Raw genomic sequence first — 27,335 nt, 5'->3', positions numbered from 1 at the left:
TCCGTCGCGGCGTTGTGACCATAGACAGTATGGTTGTGACGGGGTTGCAAGATCCTTGATTTTCACCCGGAAATTATTGCAAAAAGTGTGTGTGTGGGTATTAAAGAGTATAAAATACGTTTGGTTACATAAATCTGACAAGCTTTGGATTTGTAACTTTTTATGTGTTTCTTGTTGATCGTGAGATCAGTGACAAAAGATAACGAGTATTTCTGGTCTTTTGAATGTAAACTTTGCCAGGATAATTATAGGACGCATGTAATTTTGTCCTTCAGGAAAACTATGGGGTTTGTAAAAAGTAAAATGTCATAAGGTTACTTTTTTTTTTTTTTGGCATGTCTATCTGGAGATCAATCCAAAATGAAGGGAAATAAGAATAAGTGTTCAATATAACTGAATATATTGCTGGATAAGTACATGCACCAAAAACACAATTAATATATTTACTGATGTGTGCATTTACAGGATAACTTATATGATTTTGTAAATTATTTCATTTTGTAATATATTTATACGGTAATGTCCATATATAAGGCGAGGTTTAAGCCATGTTGATTTACATGAAGGACTGAATCAAATCAGTTATAAAGTTATAAAGTTGTTATTCAAACGTTTATCAGAAAAGACCATTTACAAAAAGTTATGGATTTTGAAAGGTTGTATCATTGATATTTACATCTTTTGGTTAAAATGATCATGCCACTGGGGATAGCCCTAATTATTTTATTATATACATTTTCCAGTCACACTTTAGTTTAGGGTCCAGTTCTCACTATTAAATAACTATTAACTACGACTTTTGCTTTAATAAACTTCTAATTACTGCTTAATACTTGATATTCTTAATTCTTTGACAAACAGCAAAAGAGAATGTGAATTACAGTATGTTTTTTTTTTTTTTTTGCGTTTTGCATTCATCACTATTTTCTATGAGACACTTAAAATGGGAACTTTTTTCTCAAAGGAAAAATATACAATGCATCTTTTCCTCACATCTTAAATACATGCGAGTGTTTACATCTTACACTGAAAGAAATCAGATGCCGGATCAGAATTTAATGCAATTTAATCGAGGCAATGTTTCACCCTAAATGATGCATGAGTGAACTGCAATAATAGGCTATATATCAAACATATATACACCAGTAACTTCTACTTTTTTATATAAAAAGTTAAAACAAACTTGTTTTAAAATATACTTAAAGTCCCCCTGTAGTCAATCATTTTATCCCTTAAAATTCATCTTTGATCACTAAAATGATATATTTAAGTGTTTTTTTCCTTCATGCCTTAAAATATCTTGAATGTAACTCGACACCCTTGCCTCATTTAGTATATGCGGTTCTATGAATATGCAAATGAGCCCCGCCTCCACTCACTCAGCTCAGCTCAGAGATCCACTGGTTGACGATCACACGCTGATCTGATTGGTTACAAGGTAGTTTGTGACGTCAGAAACACCAGCGATTTCAAAGCGTGTTTTTGAGACTGTCTTTGGTTCACTGCAGTTTTAAGGAGAAAATACTTAGCGTTGAATTATGAATTTGCACATGGTTTGTCTTAAAGCACATTAAAAACACCACATAGACATTAATGCAAAGATTAAAGATTCTTTTGTACCTTAAAATAATGTTTCCAAAATCGTTTCAGTGGTTCATCACGAGGGTCGCAAAGCGAATGCAGAAATGCCATTAACCCTGATACGAGTTGATGAACCACTGAAACGATTTTGGAAACATTATTTTAAAATTAACATTACTCAACATTACTCAAAATCCCCCAGCTTTTAAAGCAACACCAAAGCACTTTTCCTCTTCGGTCCGCCTACAGGTTGGAAGCGGAATTGCCCATTACCGCTGTCGTAAATAATTTAGTCTACTGTCGCACGCACGCTATTTGTTTATCCAGCATCGGCTTTGGAAATAACGATGTCCACAGACAAGGTAGAGTATGTTGCATGATCTTATGAAAGTATGATGTATTGCAACATCAGAAACGGCTATTTTTTTTATATAGGCTCCACCTATTGGCTATAGTAACGCTTGCCGTAAAGCAAGTCAAATTTGTAGTTTCTTATGTCTCATTCGAACTACAGATCCGCTACCCGATCTGGCATAGTGCGGTTATAAGCCGATAGAGTCTACGGCAAGCGTTACTATAGCCGATAGGTGGAGCCTATATAAAAAAAATAGCCGTTTCTGATGTTGCAATACATCATACTTTCATAAGATCATGCAACATACTCTACCTTGTCTGTGGACATCGTTATTTCCAAAGCAGATGCTGGATAAACAAATAGCGTGCGTGCGGCGGTAGGCTAAATTATTTACGACAGCGGTAATGGACAATTCCGCTTCCAACCTGTAGGCGGACCGAAGAGGAAAAGTGCTTTGGTGTTGCTTTAAAAGCTGGATTTTCACCACAGGGGGATTTTGAGTAATAATCACAGACTGTAAAAAAAGATGGACGACGCCCCTTCGCTCTCTTCCATTGGTGAGAAGTGAAGCCGCCAGTGTCCCGATATGGCGCTGACATCTTGGGGCTTGAGTCTGCGCAGTAGCGATCTCGGGACCAGGGGTCTCATTTATAAAACTGTGCGTAGGAACCTTACTAAAAGTGTACGTGCGCCCGAAAGCCAAAAATGGCGTACGCAAAAAAATATTCCGACTTATAAAAACGTTCGTACGCCAGAACCTGCGCAGAATTCACTTTATAAATCCCAGTCAGCGGAAGATTGTGCGCACATGCGTCTCCACCCCAAAATAACCATATATGGAGCTTACAACGCCTTGTTTTACTATGCAGATCCTCATCTGCATATCATTTGCATATGATTATTCATCCACGTGATAACGTTTAACGGTACAAGACACATTATTACATTAATAAAAAGCATGTAGTTGCCTATCCTTGCCTTGTTGTTGAATACATAAATCAAATAGAGTAAAATACATTTCAGAGAAAGTTTTTCTCAATCTTTTCCACTGGCCGAATTGTATTTTTAATTGATTTATATTTTTAATGGAAACAGATAGGCCTTGGGCATTATTTGCACAAAACTATTTTCTCAGACAATCTGGTATTATCATGATAAGCAATTATCTCTGTGGTTAAAACATTAAAACAGCACGCCGCAGGAAAAGTGTTCAGAAGCATCGCATCCACAACAAATATTTCTATTGATTGAATAGGCTATACATTTTTTTTTGTAACTTCTCAATAATGATTTCATGTTTAAGTGTTTAACTCCATTAATTTGAATGGCATATTTAATCGAAATGTTTATATCAGAAATAAAACATAGTTTAAATCATTATTTTATTTATTTAAACTGTTATTTGCGTCAGTTTCACTAAACGGCCCCAACGCGCTCGCTGGCGTCGACATTTAAGAAGGGATGGATATTTGCTTAAGTGATAGGCTTGGTGAGTGAAATTATATTTTGTATTGTCTTTCTGTATATGTCTTTGGATTTTCTGTCTAAAAGTGACCAAAAAGACATTTAACTCCAGCTCACCATCGGTGTCGCCAAACTGCTCCATCTTCAAAACGTTCGTACGCATGGGGTTTGCGTGCAGGTGCACAAATTTTCCCGTCAAGTTTGTTTTTATAAATCACAACTTGTACGTCGGAAGTGGCGTACGCCTCTTTCAGGGCCTGTTTTGTGCGTACGCAACGGTTATAAATGAGGCCCCAGACCTGCGCAGTCGTGAGCAGGAAGTAAAGCCGCGTAATCAAGGCCCCGCCCCCTCACTCTCGGTGTGAAATAATTAATTATAGAAATTTAGATATTAAATTTAAAGCTCCAATCTCCTCAGTCCTCCGAAGATCCCGAAAAAAAGTCTGTTGGTGCTTCAGTGACTACTTAGCTCAGAGAACCTGTCAATCACAGCTGTCAATCATGACGTCACACCACCGTTTTTAACTAAAAACAAACTTATTTTAAAAACAAACACTTGAATTTACATCAGCGTGAAAAAAACTACAGTAAATGACAGAGACCACCTTCGGAAAAAAGGTATTTGAAGTGTAATTAAATTGTTCAGTCGGTCTCACGTCCCGTTGAATAACACGGGGAGGCGGGGCTTATGACATATACTAGGACCAGTCAACGGGGGGGCGATCGAGACGCTTTGGCTTCACTTTTTAGGGCTTGTGCGGCACACTTGGTAATAATAAAGCTTGCTCTGAAAAGAAAATCAGTCTTTTGCATATAGTAACTACCAATATTTTGTTTTTAGTAAGAAACCAAACTGCACAATCCAGTAGTGTGGTCCAGGTCCAAATGTTTTATTCAACTTAAAGTAACCAAACTGCTAAATCCACAGTATGCTAATCCAACATTTAAAAACGGAAGACTACGTCCACATATTCAAATCTCTCATGCTCTTCCCCGGCACATCTAAAGGTTGTTTCCAATCTCCTTTAGTTCAGGGACAGCTGAAAGAGTTTTGCCATAAAAGGTACAGGCAAGTATGCAGTAATAAAACAATAATGGACAAGATACACATGTGGGTTCACTCGCACAGACGAGACAAACACGAAACGCACCCAAAAGTCTGGTGTCTACCACTAAAGACGTGAAGGGCTCCTACAGCGGCCCTCGAGTGTATTCTTATATACGGGTCCCTTCTTTCAAGGTTAGTTGGGGTGAAAACCGTGGATCAGGAATGTTGTCAGCTAGCATTAGTGTTTCCTGATGTAAACATCTTTTTCTAGCCAACGGCCCAAAATATTCTGTCACAATCAACACTGAAATAAATAATAATGTCAATGATGTATTGAAAATACATTTTAAAGCCATTTATGCTCTTCTTTCATTCTGTGTGACCTATAGCAGTGTCTTTCCCTTTAGTAAATACTCTCTCTGAAGAAGTGAGCCTCTACTAATGCATAATTTGACTGAGTGTGTGTCCTCGGCCAGGGAATCTAAGAGAAACGAGGTTTGTGAGGGAAGGTATTCAAAAGGGAAGAAAGAAAAGAAAAAAAAAATCAAGTCAGGATTATTGCAATCCTCGGCTTCCTATGCCTCAAACTCCAGACCCAAACCCAGTTTGTGTCCACCAGCATTAATGTTCTTCCCATCCAGAAGAGCAGAAAGGGTCAGCTTAATACCTGAGTCAAGAGATGGGGAAAAAAGTTAGACAAGGAACATTCACATCCATGAGAACTTACTGAAAGCAAAGGATCAGTTTAGTACAGCAGTAAATTCAGGGTTCGTACAGATACTGCAAAATGCAAAGTATTCAAGCACTACTTTTTGGGGTTTTCAAGTACTTCAATCAGAGATCTCCCTTATCAAACAATGTCTTTATTATTTTTCGAATTCTAAAAAAGGTAAATAGATAAACAATAAACCAATAAAACAAAATGGTACAAATAATAAAGTGCAGCAGAAGCAATGACTGTGGAAACATAACCATTGAAAGGATACTATGACAAAGACATCGCTTTACTTATTCAAAGTGATTTTCCCCTCATTAATATATGATTGACCTGAAGAATGAAAGCTGTATTATATACTTGGATATTTATATGAGCAATATCACGCTCATAGTCATGCGAAACGGCTCTATATCTATATCAGATGGGCTGCAGCATTCATTTTATCGATAAAACAATCTTTTCACACACAATTAAACACTAATTTCACATGTATTGTCTTTCAATAAATATGGCTGTTTTCAAGGGTTTTCAAGGACTAAATTTCAAAAGGTCAAATGCAAGTACTTCAAGCATTTTTAGCACCTTGTACGAACCCTTACTAATGCTGCATTGGTACATAAACGCCACAAGCCAGGGGTTTAAACCAGGGGTGTCCGATGCCCAGCTGAGTTCAGAGTTCATGCACATTAATCCAACAGCTATCAGCCTGTAGCCCAAGACTGGTTTCCCACTGAAGCGAAGGATGGGAGAGTCCTGGGAAAACTAGGTTGCTGCTGGAAGAGGTGTTAGTGAGGCCATCAGGGGGCGCTCACCCTGCGTGGGTCCTAACATACAGTGGACGTAGTGTCCGTGACGTCACCCGTTTGTTTCTGAAGAGCATTTTTGAAGCCCAAAGTGGGCGGAGCCGGCCGTCGTTATCTTGGAGCGTCACTCCCGGATAATGGGCAAAGACGCGGGACGTGAGTGGAGCTGAGGTGCCTGGTTTTAGGTTTACAGGCCTATTTCCTACACATATTTTTGGGGACATGTCAACAATTAAAGGGATCCTAGAAGGCCCTTTTCACAAGATGTAATAAGTCTCTGATGTCCCCAGAGTGTGTATGTGAAGTTCTAGCTCAAAATACCCCACAGATATTTTTATATAGCATGTTAAAGGGATACTCCACTTTTTTTGGAAATAGGCTCATTTTACAACTTCACAACAAAAAGTTGAGTTTTACAGTTTTTGAATCCATTCAGCCGAATCTCCGGGTCTGGCAGTACCACTTTTAGCATAGCTTAGCATAGATCATTGAATCGGACAAGACCGTTAGCATCTCTCTCAAAAAAATGACCAAAGAGTTTCGATATTTTTCCTATTTAAAACTTGACTCTTCTGTAGTTACATCGTGTACTAAGACCGACGGAAAATGTAAAGTTGCGATTTTACATCAATTCGTTCTTCTATTTCGCTTAAATCGAAAATAACATTTTTTAATCGACCAAAATTGTATTAGTCAGTTAGTCGCAGAAAAAAACAATTACAGTATGTCGGGCAGAAAATCCAAACGTTCGTCTATCATCCATCGACTTAAATATTTCTTATCATTTGAAACATATGTAGTAGAAACTTTACAAGTCCGTCCGATCTGACATTAACCTAGATAAATGTGCGCTATTATTAGGCGGATATCCAAGTGTGTGTGCGCAGTGTTGGATCTGAACTATAGTTCGCTTTTCCTGATAACTTTACTGCATGACATGGAGGTGCCAGCGCTTGCATTGTTTGGTCATTTTTTGTCATTTAAGATTAGAGTAATGCATCATTCGAAACTGTAAAGGAAAACTTTTTTTTTATTTGTGTACACTCACAATATCAGAAACAAATGTGTGCCTTTCTAAAACAAAGAAAACAATCAGGATGCGCTTTTTATGCCGTCTCAGTCTCTGTGAACTGGAGCGCGTCACAAAAATGAACCAGAACTCAGCGTCTAGGCCACTTGTCTCCCAGACGTGAGAAATAGATCTATAGAAAGCTTTAATTGTCTACTTTTAAACGAACCAATTCAAATCTAAAACAAATACTCTCTGATTATGTAATCCGTATGAAAGGTAATTTCTCTCTATAGATGCGTTCACTGGAGAGTCAGTATCATCAACTTCAACTCTGCAGCCGACACTGACTCAGAAAACACTAGCTTTATTAATAAATAATTAAAATGGCTCCTCGCTATTTTTTCCCGAACGTTAAACCGAGGTCCTGACTCTCTGAGGTCATTGAAAATCCCAGGATCTCCTTTTATGAAAAAGAGTAGGGGTGTAACCCTGGAATCCTGGCCAAATATGCCAATTTGACTCAGTCCATCATCATGAATCAAACCAATATTACCTTATCAGCTCTTTGAATCAATTAAAGATGTTCAGCTGGAAATTAATAACTGTACACACTTTACAATGTGACCTTGTAAATGGTTTAAGGTGAAACTGGAAATTAAATCAAATGCAATAAATTCAGAATATTGAGGTTATTAATGGATTTAAAAATAGCATTACTTAGCAGCTCCTTTGAACTATTAAGCAATGTTTCTAGCAATCGTCCAGACGTTGATCAGCTGGGTTACTTAAGGACTGGAGGTCCTCTACGAGCAGGATTGGACACGCCTGGTTTAAACGGTTGCATATGCATTTTGAACAGTGTTATTAAACTTGTTGCACATAATTTACATCTATATATACTTACCGGGCTTCAAGGTTTGAGTATATCCCAGGCCGACGAGGCTAGAATTATTCACTTTGGCCTGTAAGACAGACAAAAAAAGTGTGTGAGTGGAAAAACAGTCATTATGTTCTGGGTAAGAAACATAAGAAATCTTCTCCTTTCTTCTGACTCAGTCTTTACTCTTTTCTTCTAGCTCAGTAAATGCGTTTAAATTCGTAATATTTTTCCATCTCGTAATATTCTGCAGTAGAGAGAAGTGCATCGTATGATTGAACTGGTTTCACATCACAGATTCATATCACATTTTTATATCGCGATATATCGTGACACCCCTAGAAAATACGCAATTACCATTTCTGTGGGGTGTAACGGAAAAGTAATATAACGAGTGGTGTAACAAATTACTGTAATAATATTACTTTTGAAAGGAGTAACAAGTGATGAATTAAATTTTTTGAGTAACGTGCCTAAAACACCCCTAATTCAACTAAATGTGTATTAAAGGGTTAGTTCACCCAAAAATTTTAATTCTGTCAGTAATTACTCTCCCTCATGTTGTTCCAACCCCGTAAGACTTTCGTTCATCTTCGGAACACAAATTAAGATATTTGTGGACCTCTGAGTGAGTTCACGTAGTGTAACAGCGCAGCGCTTCTGGGTTGTATGTCAGAACGTAGGCTCACTATTGGCCGACGCTGGTCATGTGTGTGATGCTGGCCAATAGTGAGCCTACGTTCTGAAGTACAACACAGAAGCGCTGCGCTGTTACACTACGTGAACTCACTCACAGAAACACAGAAGAAAATCAATAGTTGAATAAAGTCGTTGTTTTAGGGTTTTTTTTGCGCACAAAAAGTATTCTCGTCGCTTGATAAACTTAAGGTTGAGCCATTGTAATCATTTGGACTATTTTAAACATTGTCTTTACTAACTTTTCTGGGATGGCAGATATCGATTACCTAGAAGCCTATGGAGGAGTGAGACAGCTCTCAGATTTCATCAAAAATATCTTAATTTGTGCTCTGAAGATGAACGAAAGTCTTACGGGGTTGGAACAACATGAGGGCGAGTAATTACTGACAGAATTTTCATTTTTGGGTGAACTAACCCTTTAACTGCTGCTTAACTGGGGTGAGTAAATTATCAGGAAATTTTTATTCTGAAGTGAGCAACTCCTTTAACGCAGGTTGCATAATTTTGCCTATAGGTGCCAACAAACGACTGCACTGATCATTGAAAAGAAAACCTAGCTCGAATGCTAACTTCACTTAGTTACTCAACACACACCGAGAAGGAAGCGTCGGCGTCGATCTGATACTTGGCCGCGATGCCGAAGCGGGTGTTGCTGTTCCCGGCGGTCCAGGCCAGGTTCACCGCCGTCTCCAGGTTATCATTCACTTTCTGGTAAATGGAGCCGCCGAATTCTGTTCCATCATTCCTGTGATTAGAAAACACATCATTCAGACACATCTTTTTCATCTTTTCAATTCAAAACTATAAGCTTTTTAAAACAGTAAATGGCACTAAATTGACAGGTCAAATAGACTGCTCTAGAAGAAAAACACCACACACAAAACTGCCCTTTAAAGTCGTCAACCAGTGGATCTCTGAGCTGAGTGAGTGAGTGGAGGCGGGGCTCATTTGCATATTCATAGAACCGCGCATACTAAACGAGGCAAGGGTGTCGAGTTACATTCAAGATATTTTAAGGCATGAAGGCATTTTTTTCAAGGAAAAAAACATTTAAATGTTATTTTGATGATTTATCTTTAAAAGATTGACTACAGCAGGACTGTAAAAGACAAAATGTATGTGTTATCTAGGGTCTTTTTACTGCAAAGCCCTAAACAACTGCACAGAATTAACTCGCTCTTTTATTTGAGCCTCAATGGTATAAAGAAGTAGGCAATGACATTAGTGCGTTCCTTCCTGCAGCAAAGCCCTTGACAAATCCAATCGCCAGGGAATAAACAAATATATAAATAACCCACCTTTCTAACCTTGAGCCTGGAAAAACAACACGCATGGAGAACCCTATCCATCTCACTAATGCAGATCCAGCGTTCAGTACGACATCTCACTAATGCAGAGACTGGGTTCAGTACGACATCTCACTAATGCAGATACTGGGTTCAGTACGACATCTCACTAATGCAGAGACTGGGTTCAGTACGACATTTCACTAATGCAGAGACTGGGTTCAGTACGACATCTCACTAATGCAGAGACTGGGTTCAGTACGACATCTCACTAATGCAGAGACTGGGTTCAGTACGTACACATTTGTGTGCAGCTGAAACTCGTCGGTCTTGTATCCGACAGCGAAGTTGCTCTGAGAGATCCGGTTCCTGCCGGCCTCGAAGGTCATCTGGTACCCGGCCAGCCAGCCCTCGAAGCCCACCACCACGCCTCCATGCACTGCGGTGCCGTTGATATCGTAGTCCACGTCACAGCCCAGGTTCAGGTGATCGTGCTGGAAGCTGCTCTTGATCTTCCCGCTCTTCTTGCTATGGAAGTTACGAAAGAAGCCATGAGAAACGCCAGAAATGCAGAAATGTATTGGTGATTCTGTGCTCCATTTGTGTGACTCGTGTGGAAAAACAACAACAACACTTAATATGAGGAAGTCATCAACTAATATGTTAGTCACAAAACCAGTCACATGTCGCACGGGTATATTTGTGGCAATAGCCAACAATACATCGTATGGGTCAAAATTATCGATTTTCTCTTTTATGACAAAAATCATTATGATATTAAAGGTGCATTGCGCAACTTTTCATGTTAAAAATACCCGTTTTCTAACCCATACATGCTTAAACAATTGCCTGATGGGCTGACTGAGCCCTTCTCTGATCACTGCGATTGCCTCTATAATCCTGTACAGTAAAATAAATAAGAGGGATTCGGGTCGGAATCTGAGACTGGGCGTGACGTCATGCGCGTTCACGGCACGCTCATATGTCTGGCAGGTTTGTGATTGTGTATGCGCCGACGCCGCCATTCTCCGTAGAAAATGGATTCTAAGAGACCGGCTTGTAGTTCATTTCAAACACCAACGCAAACTCCACGTAAGATAAAAAAAAAAAGAGAACTTTTGTCTAGTGCAACCAAAAGGTCCAAATTGGAGTCAGACAGGCGTCGGGGTAAGACGAGAGTAAACATAGGGAAGGCTTTCAACAAATGGAGAGATCTCCGGTCTGCTCTAGGGCTCAAACGGGATCCTCAGTTGGCTTTTTTCTTGATAAAAAGGTAAGATATATCCCATTCTCTAATGTCTGATACGGCCAATAATGACAATAAATGACGATCCATAAAATGTGTAATGCTTTAGCGTAAGCTAGATAAATGTACAATCGGAATAGGTTTTACTAACTTACCATTGTCAGTGATCAGGTTCAGAATGATTGTGATATAAAATGCTGATATATAAGTTAGATACTTAGACACAAATTTTGAGCAAATTACTGCTTAATTACGATGTATTGCTATTGGAATATGCTACTTAGCTGATCAATAAAACAGGCTAAACCCCCGCAAATCTTCGGCGGATTAGCCTGTTTGGCTTTTATGGTAACGTCATAGTGCCACTTGATTGTTTATTACCTTGAGACATTTGGGTGTACTTTGTTGACCGACTGTGTATGGTATGGTATCATGATTACAATTTTGAGCTTTTACAAAGTTATAACTTATATTGTTCATGAACGTGTTTCCATAATAATAGTCATAAGTGGATACAGTAAACACATAACACAGTTCAACATGGAGATAGATGGGAATAAAAAACGAAGTTTTCTACTACCCCCATTTTTTCCCTCACACATAAGTGTGTTATTTACTCAATTGCCTTTCCTTTCACATATTTTAAATTACTTGCAGATTTAAAACTTTATTACCTCTGAAGACATTATGATTGTAAACAAAAGATTTGTGCGGCTGATGCTCCTTGGGTTATGACCAGCTCGAGCTCGTGCAAGCGTGCGTGTGCGTGTGGTCCGTGAGCGTGCACACCTCTGGTTGCAGTTTCGCTTGCCGCCAGAGGGGGCGTAGTTCTGCGAAAACTCAGACTCTCGCGCAATGCACCTTTAAGTAAAGATCATGTTCCATGAAGATATTTTGTACATTTCTTACCGTAAATATATAAAAAAATATATTTTTGTGAGTGGATGCAGCAAAATCGCGAACATAAATGAACAACTTTAAAAGAGATTTTCTCAATGTTTCGATTTTTTTGCACCCTCAGATTCCAGATTTTCAATAGTTGTATCTCGACCCAAATATTGTCCTATCCTAACAAACCATACATCAATGGAAAGCTTATTTATTATAAAAATTTACCCTTGCGACTGGTTTTGTGGTCCAGTGTCACATAGAGTTAATATACTATTTGATTTTCACGTCTTTGTTTAACACTATTGAAGTAGTCCTGATTCAGGGGTTGGACAAGAGCTGCACAATTAACGAAATTGCGATATGGTTTAGTGACATTATTGATGAGCAAAGGATGCGATTTAATTAAATAATATATGCGCTGCGTGTTTCAGAGTGAAGCGCGGCACTGTGTTCATTTACACGTGAGCAGCTCGTGATCCGCCGGTGTTTTGAGCATCTCAGAGCGGCTCGATTCACTGTAAACGCTGCTTCTCACAAACGCCATCTGCATCTGCTCTGAGTCCGAGTCGCTGTAACGTGCTTCTGTGAGCGAAACACGCGCCCAACATCTTCACAAACTTGAGAAGTGCGTATCATCAAAAGAGAAGCTTTAAGGGCTCCCTGCGGTTTTCTGTCAAAATAAAAGTTTAATGGTGTAATGTTGGAAAATTAAGAAATTAAGACAGCCATGACTGTTGGTATTGTAATTTTACAGCTGTAATGTAAAAAAAACATTTTTAACCAATAATTTTTTTAATTGGTACTTATTTAAAATATGATCAAAACAGTAATCTATTTTAATAACAAAAGTTAAAATAAGTGAGCAAATGACAAATATTGGTATCGGCCAGCAGTTGTTTATTAAAACTAGTATCGGCCCAAAACAAAATCCTATCCATGCATCCCTAATAAGGTTTTATGTATTTGAGGAACGGGGAAGGCTGTCTTTGTCTAGCATTTGTCGTCGAGTCATAGTCAATCGCCTAGTGTCATCTTTTATAACATTTTGGTACCTATACTTTAACATAACTATACTTTATAACTTTTTAACCTTTATACTTTATTTATTTATTTGTGTCATATAAATGAGATCGGCGCAATAAGCATAAGCTTCATCCGACACCTTTTCGGTCAAGCAACTTTTTTTTTCTATTAAAAATACTGTTTACACTGTAATTAAATTTTCGTTTCTATGTTTGCTTGTAAATTGTATTTCTTTTTTTTCCCTTCTTTTGAAGTTGACCGAAATAAACTATAACTAACTAACTAACAGGGGTGTCACGATTCTCCAAATCCTCGATTTGATAAAATTTTCGATTCTAAGATCACGGTTCGATTCGATTCTCGATTTAAAAATAAATACATTTTTAAAGCACAGGCTGCTATGCCATTTTTAGACTAGACTTTTATGCATAAGCATAATTTGCGGGTGGGACATGTCGCCACCACTTTTTGCTAAGGTCGATATTGTCCCCACCACTTTTGAAACATCTTGCGGCACGAATGTACCAATTCAAATAAATAAAACATCTCCAGTTAACAAGCAGAGCATTCATTTAGTTCGTTTGTTAAATAAGAGGCGATCTAGCGCTGAAACCCGTTGTGGAGACTCTCTATTTGTTCCGGTGAAATTACAAAACAAAATGCACACAAACGTGTCCCTGCCTGATATACAACCACTGATAAACATAATCGGTTTTGATGAGAAAAAAAAACCCCTATACGAGTGCGGATTAGAACCCAGAACCTCTGACACGCTTGGCAAAAGTTCTGCCACTGGACCATTTAAATACACACTTAAAATAGTCGGATCTATGTATTTATTCACGTGAAAATTCACTAACAACATATATTAGACCTCATTAAATGACAAATTAAACCCAATGTACTATTTAGATCGATTGCTGGACATCGTAATGTTATTGTACATACATCTGATTTATGATTTAGCATTGTGTTAGCAACGCTTTTTTTTCCGACCGGACGTGACATGGGAGTGGGGCAGCATCAACGATTCCATTTTTTAATTCGAAGTTCGAGATTGTGACTTAATTTCGGTGACACCCTTACTAACTAACTAACCTGTAAGTGGATGAAAAGTGTAATAGCATGCACTTTCTGCCTCAGATGCAGCTGTTCAAATGATGGACAAAACACGCATTTTCCGACATTTGCTGGTCAAAATCCTTGAAACTACATTGAGCTTGATTTTGGTAAAATGTTAATAATGTGACATGCAACTGTCTGACTATATGTACTTTAACAACACAGTGTTTGTTTCTTTTTTTTTCCTGAAAGGTAGCGTTTTTGGACATGCAAGTTTTCCACCCGACAGTGATGATTTATGTGACCGTGGATCACAAAACCAGTCACATGTCGCACGGGTATATTTGTGGCAATAGCCAACGACACATTGTATGGGTCAAAATTATACATTTTTCTTTTATGCCAAAAATCACTAGGATATTAAGTAAAGATCATGTTCCATGAAGATATTTGTCCTACCGTAAATATATAAAACATTTATTTTTGTGAGTGAATGCAGCACAATCGCCAACATAAATTATTTTTTTGCACCCTCAGATTCCAGATTTTCAAATAGTTCTCGGCCAAAGATTATCATATCCTAAAATTCAGCTTGTTGTATAAATCTCAATTTCGAAAAAATTGACCCATGTGACTGGCTTTGTGCTCCAGGGTCACATATCACATCTGTCCTGGAAGTGCCCAATGATGCTACATCTGCATTGATTATACTGGAGAACAGATGTGGTGAACGAGGCACATACCCAGTGTTTGGAGAAAAGGAGGAATCAAATGTCAACTTCAGCCCTTTGGCCAACTGAGGAAAATAAAGCAGCATTCATGTTAGAAGACTGTAACTCATATCACATCATGTGCACTGGATCAGTTTTTCACGTCTCTCACCTGGTCTTCCAGAGTGATCTCTGTGCCGAGAGTGTTGTCGGTGTTCCACTTCTCGGTGAACGTCAGCCCGTGTTCGGCCCACTTGTACTTGGTCTCCAGTGTTCCTGCTACCTTACTGGTCTCTGTGTTAGCCGAGCCGGAGCTTTTAAATTCCTACGGTAGCAGGAGAACATATGATGAACACTGATGGGTCAATCAGTCAGGACAAGTATGAAAAAATGGTGAGTAATCGCTCAATCAGCGTTTCAACCGTGGAAAGACATCAGTAAAACAGCTTGTAAACAATGATTCATAAAAATCAGAAAAGCTATTCAATATCCATAAAATCGATAGTTAGGTATAAAAATTAACTCTAGAGAGGAGCATATATGAACTATAATCAGGGCACCAGCATATCAACATGAGGAGCTTTCGCACCGGAGGTTCTAGGAACGAGTCACCAGGATGATTCCCAGAGAACTAATGGTTCCCATAGGAAGGTTTTCCTGGTTGCGTTCGCACCGCCGGCAGGAACTCTGAAGTGATGTAAGACACGCTTGTTGTTGAGACTTTTATTTTTGACGGCGCTGAGAACGGCAGCGCTCGCATTCTCCGTGTTCATTAGTGTACGATCTGTCTAACGGCCCCGTCTCACACGTTATTAGACAGAACTGTTACACACAGAGAGTAGACAGTGATGAAGAGTTATTAGCGTATGTCGTGTGTCTGATGTCCAGTGTTGCTGAGCAGAAATACATCATCATGTTTCTCTTGTTCTCCTCAAAGTGGCGTTGGATTTTCTCCTCAGCGTAAAGGTTTAGAGGCTCATCTATCACTGTTTTACATGTTCGTAGAGTTAGTTTGTGGAGTAAATATATAGGCTATAATCTGTGTGTTTTAAGAATGGCGGGTGTTTCGCGTGTGTTCGGCCAATTAGCGAACACTAACGTCACTGATAGTTCATACAGCGCTGGTTTAGACCGACTCTAGGGTGTGGAGGATTAGGGTTACATTAGTTATTAGCTAAATTAGTTCCTCCATAAGGAGTTCCTAGAAATGAAATCGTTCCCAGTTCCTGCGGTGCGAACGCACCAAAATCCGGGATCTTCCGCCAATAGTTCTAGGAACTAGGAAAAGGTTCCTCCGGTGCGAAAGTCCCTAATATTCTTTGTTAAAAACCATAGATAACCAGGAAACTAGGAGAGACATTGTGAAACATTGAGCGAACAAGTTATGGAATGCTTTTCAGGCCACAAATCACCAACATTTACCATGGATTTAATGTAGAAACGCTAACTGTAACCATGGTATTGTGGCAGAAATAGTCTAATCTTTTTACATTATTAATTTCTGGTTCATTCAACCTTTTGAGAGTTAATTTCAAGCACTTTAAGGACTTTCAAGTACTTCTCACAACTTCAAAACACTTCAAAGCTCTAAATATTATCCGATTTAAATGTTATTTTTAGTGTGATAACCAGTAACATTAATGTGATAACATTATTTGTTCATCCTTAAAAGATAGTCCCCATTTGTAAAGCTCAAAGTTTCAAGATCTAGGAAAACTAACTCTTAGTGGCAAACAAACGCTTTTATTTAAAAATGAAAAAAATAAAACATGAAATTACCAGTATAACCAGTAGATGGCGGCAGAGGAGCACTTATTGACATTTTAGCCATTTCCACTCACTAATATATATTTTTTGCACAAATTTTGCTTTTAAATTTATATTTAGACATAATGAAATCACTATTCTAAAATAACACATCATTTTTTGTCAAAAGTGTTCTGTAAAATGGGTCAAATCGCTTCTAAAGTTCTGTCTTTTGCATGCGTTTTGTTAAATATAGAGGCGTTTTACTCAAGATGCCTTTATTTTTCTTCTTCTCACTAACATTCAAATATTTAAATTGAATAAAACGATAACAATGAAAAGAATTAGATAGGTTAGCTGATTAACTTAAAGGTCCATCGATATCGCCATCAGTTCATACCGTTAACACTTTCTCCGACAAGCGGATGTGACGAGACCTCTCTTTTTTGTTAGTTCATGTGCGTTCGACATAAAGCCTCGCTTTTATATAATCACTGAAGCTGTCGGTCAGTTCAGTATGATACTATAGAAGAACAATGGTACATTTAATAAGAGAAGGATATTTAAAAAGGTTTTTGCATGTTACTGTTGTTAATAGAAATTAATTTCATCTGCATCTTAACTCCAGCTCAGTGCTTTACTGTCAAACGTGCATTTCTAAGAAATAAATGGTAACACTTTACAATAAGGTTCATTAGCTAACTACATAAGTTAGCATGAACTAATAATGAACTGCCCTTATACAGCATTTAGTAATGTTAATTTCAACATTCACTAATACTTTATTAAATCTAGTTAATGCACTTTGAACGAACATGAACAAACAATGAATGACTGTATTTTTATTAACAAACATTAACAAAGATAAATAAATAAAGTAACTAATGTATTGCTCATGGTTAGTTCATGTAAGTGAATACATTAACTAATGTTAACTAATGAACCTTATTGTAAAACTGCACTTATTGATGCAAAATAACAGAAATGTTATAATCAAATACTAGGGGTGTGACGAGACGCTTACTCCACGAGACGAGACGAGACACGAGATTGGGTTCACGAGAACGAGACAAGACGAGATTTTTACACAATTTAAGAAATCCTCAATGATGAAATGTATGAATGGAAAATAGTCTTTTATTCAACTGTAAATCATAAAATGCAAAACAATTTAGGTGCATTTTGAAATCAACTTGTAATAAATGTTATTTTACTTCTATTTTAATTAATTCTATGCAGTAAAGGACATGCAAACACTGCAAAATGTTTTGCTATAAACTCTTGAAACTGGCTTCTCCCCTGTACGATTTCACATGAGAAATCAAACTCCTTTCCACAAATCTAACATAAAAAAATATATAACAGTATAAATAAAATAAATATATAAATAACAGAAATAACACTTTAAATGCAAACAGTAGCCTAAGTGTATTCATAATCAAAGTAGGCCTACTGCTCTCTCAAAACTACAAGTTCAAACAGAAACAATTTTTTTCTTCAAGCATGAAAAAGAGATAAATTAACTACACAGAATAGCCTAAGATATGGTGATGGTCATGTTCTTTTTCAAGATTATAAGCATGTCGACAATTTCTGGCAGCAGTTGAGACCTTTGGGCAGTAACTAGGGCTGCACGATATGTGGAAAAGCTGCGATGTGCCATAACATTGTTTATAGGCTAATATTGCGATGTCGATATGACTTGCGATAAATATTCAAATGTGAATGTTAGCTATACTGTTTCCATGTCTTAGTGCTTTAATAGGATCTTTGCGTGATAGGTCAAATGCTTATTAAGGACAACGGGCGTCGGGACGCAAGATTCGATCGTTTCATTTCGTATAGTGTCATAGTGGGCGACAACCTACGCGTCTGCGATGCTTCAGGACATCATGACAGAAAGACTAGCAGCATGTTTATTTTTTACGACGGGTTGAGTATGTGAGCGCGAGTGAGTGAGAGTGCGAGCAACAGTGTGTGTGTGAGTGAGCGAGTGTGTGTGTTCGTCTTGTCTGTCACTCTTTCGCCGTTTATTATTTCCGCAGGAAAACCAAAATGTTGCCACACAAATGATTTAAAAGTGGCAGGGGCATCTTCAATACTAATTTCACCCTCACGCTCCATCACGCTGACATCATTCACAACAACTCACGAGACAACTTTTCACCTCGACGAGAAATCTCGTCGCGTTTTGATCTCGCGAGATCTCGTAACACGAGATCTCGTCACACCCTTATTAAATACACCTACTCTTCTCAAATGTTATTCTGGAGGCCGGATATTACATATGCACTATATTTTTTCTTAACCTGTTAGTGATGTCTTCATTATTTAATTTATGTTTAAAACAAACTGTCATGAAAAGAGACCGTTTTAATGTTTATACTTAACGAATTGAAGTAGATATGATTAAATCACTAAATATATAAACTGTCTGTATCCGTAAACAATTTAAATGTCTGTATCCATGTCAGTTTTACTTGAGAATTGATTATTATATCCAAATTAAGCACTTAAATGTAAACTGTTATAATAACGTGGAAACTGCCAGGACTCCCTGTATAGTTTACAGCTTCAGTTGAGAGACTCTCTCCCCTTGAATGGACACGCACACGTACTAAATCAAAATGCTAATTAAATCAAGAGCCAAAACTGATTTTTGAAATCAGTGTCAACAACCAGGCCTAAACTCTTCTGTATCTAAAGTAGGGCTGGGCGATAATTCGATCTCGATACGGGATCGCGATAATATTCTGAACGATTTCGATAATATGCTTGGGACGTATTATTCGATATCACATGAAAAACTAAGCGCAACAGTATCTGCCGGCTGCCGTATCTGCCGGCAGGGCACGCCCACTTCTCAGCGAGCACCGTGGCTACAGTAAACAGAAGGAGACTGAGAGAGAGGGAAAAAAGTTGTAAAAAGGATAAAAAAAATGAGCGAAACTGAAGTTGAGGACAGCGAAAATAATGCCGAATGTGAAGGCGACATCACTACATAACTCGAGACCGAAGACATTGTTGAAAAAAAAGGTAACACGACGTCAATTGTGTGGACGCGTGGTTTGGATATGGCAGACAACTGACAAGCTGAGCCATATAGCATTAATTATCACAGGCGATCCCGATCCGTGATAATTAATGCGATATGGCTCAGCTTGTCAGTTAACTACGTCTCTGTGTTGTAAATGCTGCTCCATCTGAAAGCAGGTGATGGCGATTTACTACTAATCAAGGAACCGGCTTTACTGACGAGATGTGCCTAACAATGTCATGCGATATATCGCCCAGCCCTTGGTTTACTATGTTTACATATTTGTGCAATTTTGGCTCAGATTTCATTCTACTTATAAAACAATTCTAGAGATCTACCTTAATCTTACAGGTAGTATTTGTGCCAGGGCCATGTTTACTCTTTTTGTAGGCTACTTGAGATGTTCACTGTCCAGCCAAAGCAATTTGATGTGATAGTTGTCACAGCTGTTAGTTTATATACAGTGTTTCAATAAGTAAAAGTTTGTATTATTGTATAAAGGGAGATGACTCATGTTTGCAATTACAAATGATGTGCACAACCTTTTATTTTTGTATTTTCCAATACCTCCAAATACGCTGCTCTCTTGACCAATAGAAAGATTCATAAATGTGGGAGTGTAATGTGAATCCTTTGGCTGCATGAAGACCTTAACAAAAATATTTTGTGCTCATTATTGAAAGGCATATTGTTTAATTTTTTATGTTATTAAACTTTATTCTAAAGTTTCAGTGAATATCTTGTTTCTTCAAGCTTCAGGATGTCCCTTACACTGGCAGCATCTGCAAAAACTACATATCGTGATAAGAATCGAGATCGATCAATATGGAAAAACATATCGTGATAAAAAAAAAATCCATATCGCCCAGCCCTAATCTAAAGACAAAATCCTTAGTCATTTCCAAGTCCTTTCATTGTTGATGACAGGTTTAAGTGTACGGACATTAACATTCCCAGCTCATACTAACACGAGTGAACAGTCAAAAGGTCAAGTGCTCTATACATTTCTCAGTGTCTACATTAACCTCATGGCAGATTCTTGCCAAAAAAAGAAAGCATTAAACTTTCTGGCTTTTTAAAACGACACATCAGCAGCATTTCAACTAATTTTGTCATTTCAACTGAGTAAAATAGACATTTGAACAGAAATCACATCAAGCGTTGTTGATTTTGTCTATGATCCACTGTCTGCTTACCAGTCCATTCTCTGACCTCGTTTTCAAGTCCAACTTGATGAGACCAAAACCTGCAAATGACAAAGACAAGCATCACTAACACAAAACAGCATGAGGAGCGATCGGTGTGTGATCTGACTGACTGTCCATAACTCCCAGTGTGAAGCTGTGGATGTAGTGAAGCACTGCTCTGAAAGCACATTACGTTTCGCTCCTGAGAGGACCTCAACATCTTTATTTTACACATGCACTTTAATAAGCTGCCGGAGACTTCTGACCAAAGCAAGCCAGGTTTTCTGAGAAAGTTTCCACCAACTGTGTGAAACGGCTGATCGATAAAATCATGTAATTTCACTATATTATAACAGATGTTCTACGTCTGTTTTTGGAGGACTCGCTGTTCAGTCGGTCTAATAGACGTCTAATAGAGTGCAACAGTCAAGTAAAAATTCATTTTCTCCATAGGGGAATTGATTTTTAACGATTTTTACTTGTGAACCATTAAAGACAAATGGCTACACCATGAGCTATGAGGTTGTTAACTGATGTTATCTGCATGAGAGAGAGAGAGAGAGAGAGAGAGAGAGAGAGAGAGAGAGAGAGAGAGAGAGAGAGAGAGAGAGAGAGAGAGAGAGAGAGAGAGAGAGAGAGAGAGAGAGAGAGAGAGAGAGAGAGAGAGATCCCCTGTTTGTTTTCATTATTTTACAAAAGCAATGTTTTGTTTTTTATTGTGAGTGTACACAAATACAAAGATCCTTAAAGGTGAACTAAGTAACTTTTTTTTACCTTAACTGAACAGCTTCGGAGTCATTGGAATGGTTATAATACTTATTTCGGGTTGAATGGTGGTCGTTTCGCACCCCCCTGGTGCCTGTGAGCGGAAAATACGCACTTGCAACTTTGGGGCGGCGGGCCGCTGGCCGCCGCGTCAGGAAGTATTGCGTGATATCAGGTCTCGCGATGTAAACAATTGCTTTACGGCCAAAAGAAATCTGCTAAAATGCCGTCATTATTGCGCTCCCTCACGCTGTCCGAACCCGAATGAAGAAGACGTTTTAAAGAATATCCCATCTGCTTTGATGTCGTTGATCTACTAGCCTCTGGTGTCTGAGAATAGCCAACGAGTTTTTACAACAGTGTTGTCAAATATCTATTCCGAAGCTGTGGGGGGAGCTCTAGAGAGAAACCTGCGAGCAAAAAGCGAGAATACAGCGAAGAAATCCCGAAGTTACTGAATGCAGCTTTAAAGGGATATTTCACCGCTGGAAAGATGAATGTGTATTTAAAATAGGTCAGTTATGTAGAAGAAATGTGAAATTATTTTTGAATTTGGAGCCTTCTAGACTGAGAAAAGCCAGAAAATTGGCTCATGTGGATGAAAGACAACAACTCCCAGAATGCACTTGCTTCGCTGCTCTACGAGGCCACTCCCAAGCCACGCCTACCGGTTACAGAGGGCAGTATCGGAAGAAATGAGACAGCTAGGCTACTAGTCGACTCGAAACTGAAAAGACGGCGTTTTATCGTGAGATCCCCCTATGGCTGGGTTGAGGACATGCGGGACGAGCTCCTCCTACTGGCTGGAGTCTCTCGCCTCTGGACAAAAAAGCCTCTGATGACGATAAATGACAATACAGAAATCTCTGGTCTCAGGGGGACATGAGGGAGGGAAGCACAGTCACTCGAGAATACTACCGGGTTTCTACTGATACAAAGCGTAATGCTAATCGGTGAAGTATCCCTTTAACAGTCTCAAATGATATCCTATTATACGATAATACTATACTAGTATTTTAAGTTGTTTCCGCTGTTATAATGAGAGAAAATCATTTGGTATTGTGCCGATTTGTGTCGTGACTCGTGGAAGTCTCACTATAGTTCAGTGATGAAATATGCGTGTGCTGGAAATGGGAAGCCTCAGGTGCCGCTTCTAGAAAAAGTGTAATATTGAACTTTGTGCATCCGCCATCGTCACCGCATGTTAATGAACTCACACGCACAAAGAAAACGAATCTCTGAACGTTTTATTCAGGGTTCCTGCAGGTTTCAGTTAGTCAAATTTAAGACCTTTTTAATACATTTTAAGACCATAAAGATTGAAATTTAAGACCTACACGACGCATTGCCAAAAAAATATTCAAATCAAAGAATTCATTTTATTTCAATGAATTCAGTAATTGAAAAAGCATTAACTTAATTTACAGATAAAGCAATCACATTAGTAACCTTCCAGACCCAACAACGTGTGTCAGAGAAAAGAACAGAATCAGATATAATTGTTTTATAGAAAATATTTTTGCATATTATAGGCCTACTGTAAAAAACACATAATTAGTTGATTTTAGTTGATCATAGTTGATCATAGCTAGAGATGAAATGGCATGAACATTTCATTTAATGATTATAGTGCCTAAAATTACCACTGTTATCACAGAATCCTGTTCAAAAAGTACTAATAAAACACAATGAAATCAATTCACCAAGTTTTATGTCGAAAAACAGCAAATAACAAATAAAATTAGCATCAATACACACTAACATAAACATTAAAATAATACGATTAAAAATGATAGCCAGATTTTAAAAGTGTCTTGCAGCATGTTATATACTAACATGTACAAGTTCAAATAAAGTTGACAAAAAAGGTTTTTATAAAAAGGTAAACCTCACATATTTCAGACTTTAATTTATCTTTTTTGACTCATTCTTTTTATAAAAAATTATTTACTGACATTTACAATACAGTTTAGCTCATCTTTTATTATTAATAGTAAAATTCGGTCCGATTTTCCCGTGGCGTCTGTCGTTGCTATGCAACCATGCACTGCGCTCTCCACAATGACAAAAAAGTTTTAGTGGCTAATGGATTTCCACCGCCGAAAAACACTTGCTGTAGCTCTGTTACAAGATTTATTTACGGAGAAGAGAAAAACACCCGTAGTGTTTGGGTGCACCCGCATCCTTCATGTCTTTTTTCATGTTGCTGCGCCTGGAAAAAAACGAGCGCGTCGCTTCAATTATAAGCGCGCTTACCGCGAGCCTACATTTGAATGAACTTGAGCGCGAAAAAGACGCGATATGTGAACTGCCTCTTAGCGAGCGACTTCCATACTTTTTTGCTACTTTGTAATAACTTTATGCGGCCAGCGTTTCTGGAAATGAACGAGGGTAAAATCTTTTTTAAGACCTGACTAAATGAAATTTAAGACCGCGGATGAAAATCTGGCTGTTTTTAAGACGTTTTAAGGCCTTATATTTAAAGTTCAGAATTTAAGACTTTTTAAGACTTTTTAAGACCCCGCGGGAACCCTGTTTATTTCTCATGATTCTATTTATTTTTTACTTTTTGGACAAAAGAGATGCTTTTCAGTTTTGTAGCTGATTGTGACCAAATTTAGTTTTTTATCAGCCCTACAAAATTATGACCTTCGCAAGAGTGCATTCTGTGCAGATCACTGAGGGCGGGGTCTATGCTAATAGGGCGGAGTCTGTCAGTAGTAGTAGGCGGGGCCTGTGCTAATAGGGCGGAGTCTATCATGGGTGGTGGGCGGGGTCTATGCTAATAGGGCAGAGTCTGTCAGTAGTAGTAGGCGGGGGCTGTGCTAATAGGGCGGAGTCTATCATTGGTGGTGGGCGGGGTCTATGCTAATAGGATGGAGTCTGTCAGCAGTAGTAGGCGGGGCCTGTGCTAATAGGGCGGAGTCTGTCAGCAGTCGTGGGCGGGGCCTAATCATATGTGACGCCACAAACGCTACAATCTGCAAACGGCTTGTTCTGAGACACTGCTTATGATTTATGGAGATAAAAAAAAAAAAAAAAAAACAGGAGAGTGTGGATTTTTAACATTAAAGGGTGGTTGTGTACACACACTGCCGACACACATTTATGTTCAAACACTATTAACACACACAAACAAAAATATCTTTGGTCCTCGCCAATGTTCAAGACATGGTTACAGCCTTAAAGGGTTAGTTCACCCAAAAATGAAAATTCTGTCAGTAATTACTCACCCTCATGTTGTTCCAACCATGTAAGTCTTTCGTTCATCTTCGGAACACAAATTAAGATATTTTTGATGAAATCTGACAGAATTTTGACTCCTCCATAGGCTTCCAGTGTGACCGAAACTCACCGGCCCAGAATAGTTATTAAAACATCGTTAAAATAGTCCAAGTAACTACAGTGGCACTACATTAAGTTTATCATGCGACGAGAATACTTTTTGTGCGCAAAAACAAACAAAAATAACGACTTTATTCCACTTTTCATTTCCTTCTCTCTGGGCCTCGTAGTGTGTTTGCGCTGCGCGTCTGTGTTGCACGTCATCACGCAACACTCACATGACCGGCGTCGACCAATAGTGAGCCTACGTGGTGACGTGTAACACAGACGCGCTGCGCAAAAACACTACGCAAACCAACTAGACATCCAGAGAGAAGGAAATGAATAGTGGAATAAAGTCGTTATTTTTGTTTGTTTTTGCGCACAAAAAGTATTCTCGTCGCTTGATATACTTAAGATTGAGCCACTGGAGTCACTTGGACTATATTAACGATCTCTTTAATAACTTTTCTGGGCCAGCAAGTTTCGGTCACACTGGAAGCCTATGGATGAGTGAAACATGGCTCAGATTTCATCAAAAATATCTTAATTTGTGTTCCGAAGATGAACGAAGGTCTTACGCGGTTGGAACAACATGAGGGTGAGTAATTACTGACAGAATTTAAATTTTTGGGTGAACTAACCCTTTAAGGTGCGTTCACACTACCAGCGACAAAGCCACAGGATCCAATTCATTTCAATGGAGAGCGGGGGATTTCCAGCGACACGAGCGACAGTGACCGTTGGTTACTGGATGGGGCGTGTCCAGCGATATGTTCAACTTTATGTAAATGAAGAGCGACTTTTGGGAGCGACAACCAATAGGAGTGAAGTCAGTGGAGTCACGTGATCCGTCACCCTTCAGTGCTGTGTCCGATCGAGGCAAGATGAATGAAAGGCTAATTTTAGCTGTCAAAAACTTTCCTGTAATGTATGATATGTGTCCGTGTGCATACGGTGGTACTCGCCATGCTGACTCTTAGACTGAATGCTTTTGTGAACCCATAGACCGGCATTTGCCCGTTTGCTGCAGTTAAATAGCCTCGATGGCAACGAGCACTCGCTGTTTCTCGTTCATCTTTAATATTATGCATTTTATATACTGATTCCATTTATATTTAGACTTTTCCTTCCAAAATGTTTGTTTGTAGCGGCAAGAGAACTGATTTGTTGTCTACAACATTGGAGTAACATCCTTGAATGTCACTCACAAACATTACTAGGCAACCAGTAGTGGGAACGCCCACCAGCGCCCACATAACGCCCAAGTCGCTTGTAGTGTGAATGCACCTTTAGCGCTAATATAAAAACAGATGAATTCATACCGTATCCTTTGGTGAAGATGTCCCTGGCAGACTTGCCCAGGTCCACATATGTCGGAGGAACGGCCATTGTCTGCAATGCAGAGAGTGTCAGGTGAGCAGGACACAAGATGGCAGAGGTCACGGCAAGGTCACACAGGGAGCGGCGCATGAACACGTGCAAGTGTTGCTCACTGCAGACAGAGCTCCCTATCTAGACATCATGAGTCTGACAGTCACCTCTGTGGCTCTAATGGGCGGAGCTTGACCTCATTAGGGATAATGGGTTCAAGCTCCGCCCCTGCGTCCACAGAGGAGGGGCTGGACGTCAAGCCCCACCCACTGGCTCTGCAGTGAGCAGCCTCTCCAAAGATGGACCATTTCAGCCCCGGTGAGATATTTTACACAGCAAAACCGGCCTAATGTTGGTTGACACATGAATACATCGATCATACACACATTACAATAAAAGCCTATTCCCTTACACACACTATACGTGATCCATGCGAATATTTCTCTGAATAAGCCAGAGAAGTTAAGCACAAAGAGCATATTCTATGCATGAATCAACACGAGCTCTACACATAAAAGAGTGTGGCGCAGGTTTTTAGGCCACTATCAGAGTAGATTGAGGATAAATGAGCACAGAATCACAGCTGTCAGACACTTTCACACATCAGTACTGCAACACTTCAATATTTCCTTTGGTTTGTCAAAGCGATCTGCTTGCGCAGCGAGACAATGACAAGAGTCATGCGTGCGCGTTTGCATTTCAATAAAACCATAAAATTGCAATAACATAAACAGGATGAAAGCATTTAAACAGCACGTGCACATTTGATCAGGATAGCGTGCACTCGATGCTCATGCACAGACACAGCGAGCGCATTATAAGCATGAGTTGTAGCAATCAGGCCCTGCTCGCGACATTGATGCGCTTCACCATCCCAATCATCATCCCAGAGTCACTAAAACACTAGAGATACAGGCAATCACATTCACCCTCAATGACCCTCACGACTTTATAATCTCCCGCAGGATAAAGGTCTCAGATCTGAACATACCTCTGTAAGGTCGTGAGGAGGACAGGACTCAGCCGAGAGGAGGAGAGACGTGCAGAGAGACACGAGTCACGACAGACTTGCACAAGAGAGCGTACGCAAACTGCGCCGCGCATGCGCAGTAATCCGGAGCATCATC

The 27,335-nt window shown here is 39.1% G+C and overlaps 1 protein-coding gene across 1 annotated transcript; it reads right to left on the bottom strand.

The window, feature by feature from the left end:
• Window positions 1–4,269: 4,269 nt before the first annotated feature.
• Window positions 4,270–27,335, bottom strand: vdac1 (voltage-dependent anion channel 1). The gene is made up of 9 exons (XM_084386876.1): window positions 27,200–27,335; window positions 26,160–26,229; window positions 20,755–20,804; window positions 14,948–15,100; window positions 14,809–14,861; window positions 10,144–10,371; window positions 9,152–9,302; window positions 7,886–7,943; window positions 4,270–5,115 (listed from the first exon to the last, which is right to left on the bottom strand). The coding sequence occupies exons 2-9, from the start codon at window positions 26,224–26,226 to the stop codon at window positions 5,024–5,026; spliced, it is 852 nt and encodes a 283-aa protein (XP_084243002.1). The 5' UTR covers window positions 26,227–26,229; window positions 27,200–27,335; the 3' UTR covers window positions 4,270–5,023.

Source organism: Rutilus rutilus (assembly GCF_951802725.1).
Source record: "Rutilus rutilus genome assembly, chromosome: 18".
Classification (NCBI taxonomy): Eukaryota; Metazoa; Chordata; class Actinopteri; order Cypriniformes; family Leuciscidae; genus Rutilus; species Rutilus rutilus.
The sequence above is the reverse complement of the archived record's forward strand: the minus strand, read 5'-3'. Positions and strand labels throughout refer to the sequence as shown.

Coding starts and splice junctions, on each gene's coding strand:
- vdac1 (XM_084386876.1), bottom strand. CDS start 26,226: ATGGCCGTTCCTCCGACATATGTGGACCTGGGCAAGTCTGCCAGGGAC. Junction 15,101..20,754: donor CGAGGTCAGAGAATGGACTG/GTAAGCAGACAG, acceptor CTGCTACCGTAG/GAATTTAAAAGCTCCGGCTC. Junction 10,372..14,808: donor TCCTTTTCTCCAAACACTGG/GTATGTGCCTCG, acceptor TAACTTCCATAG/CAAGAAGAGCGGGAAGATCA.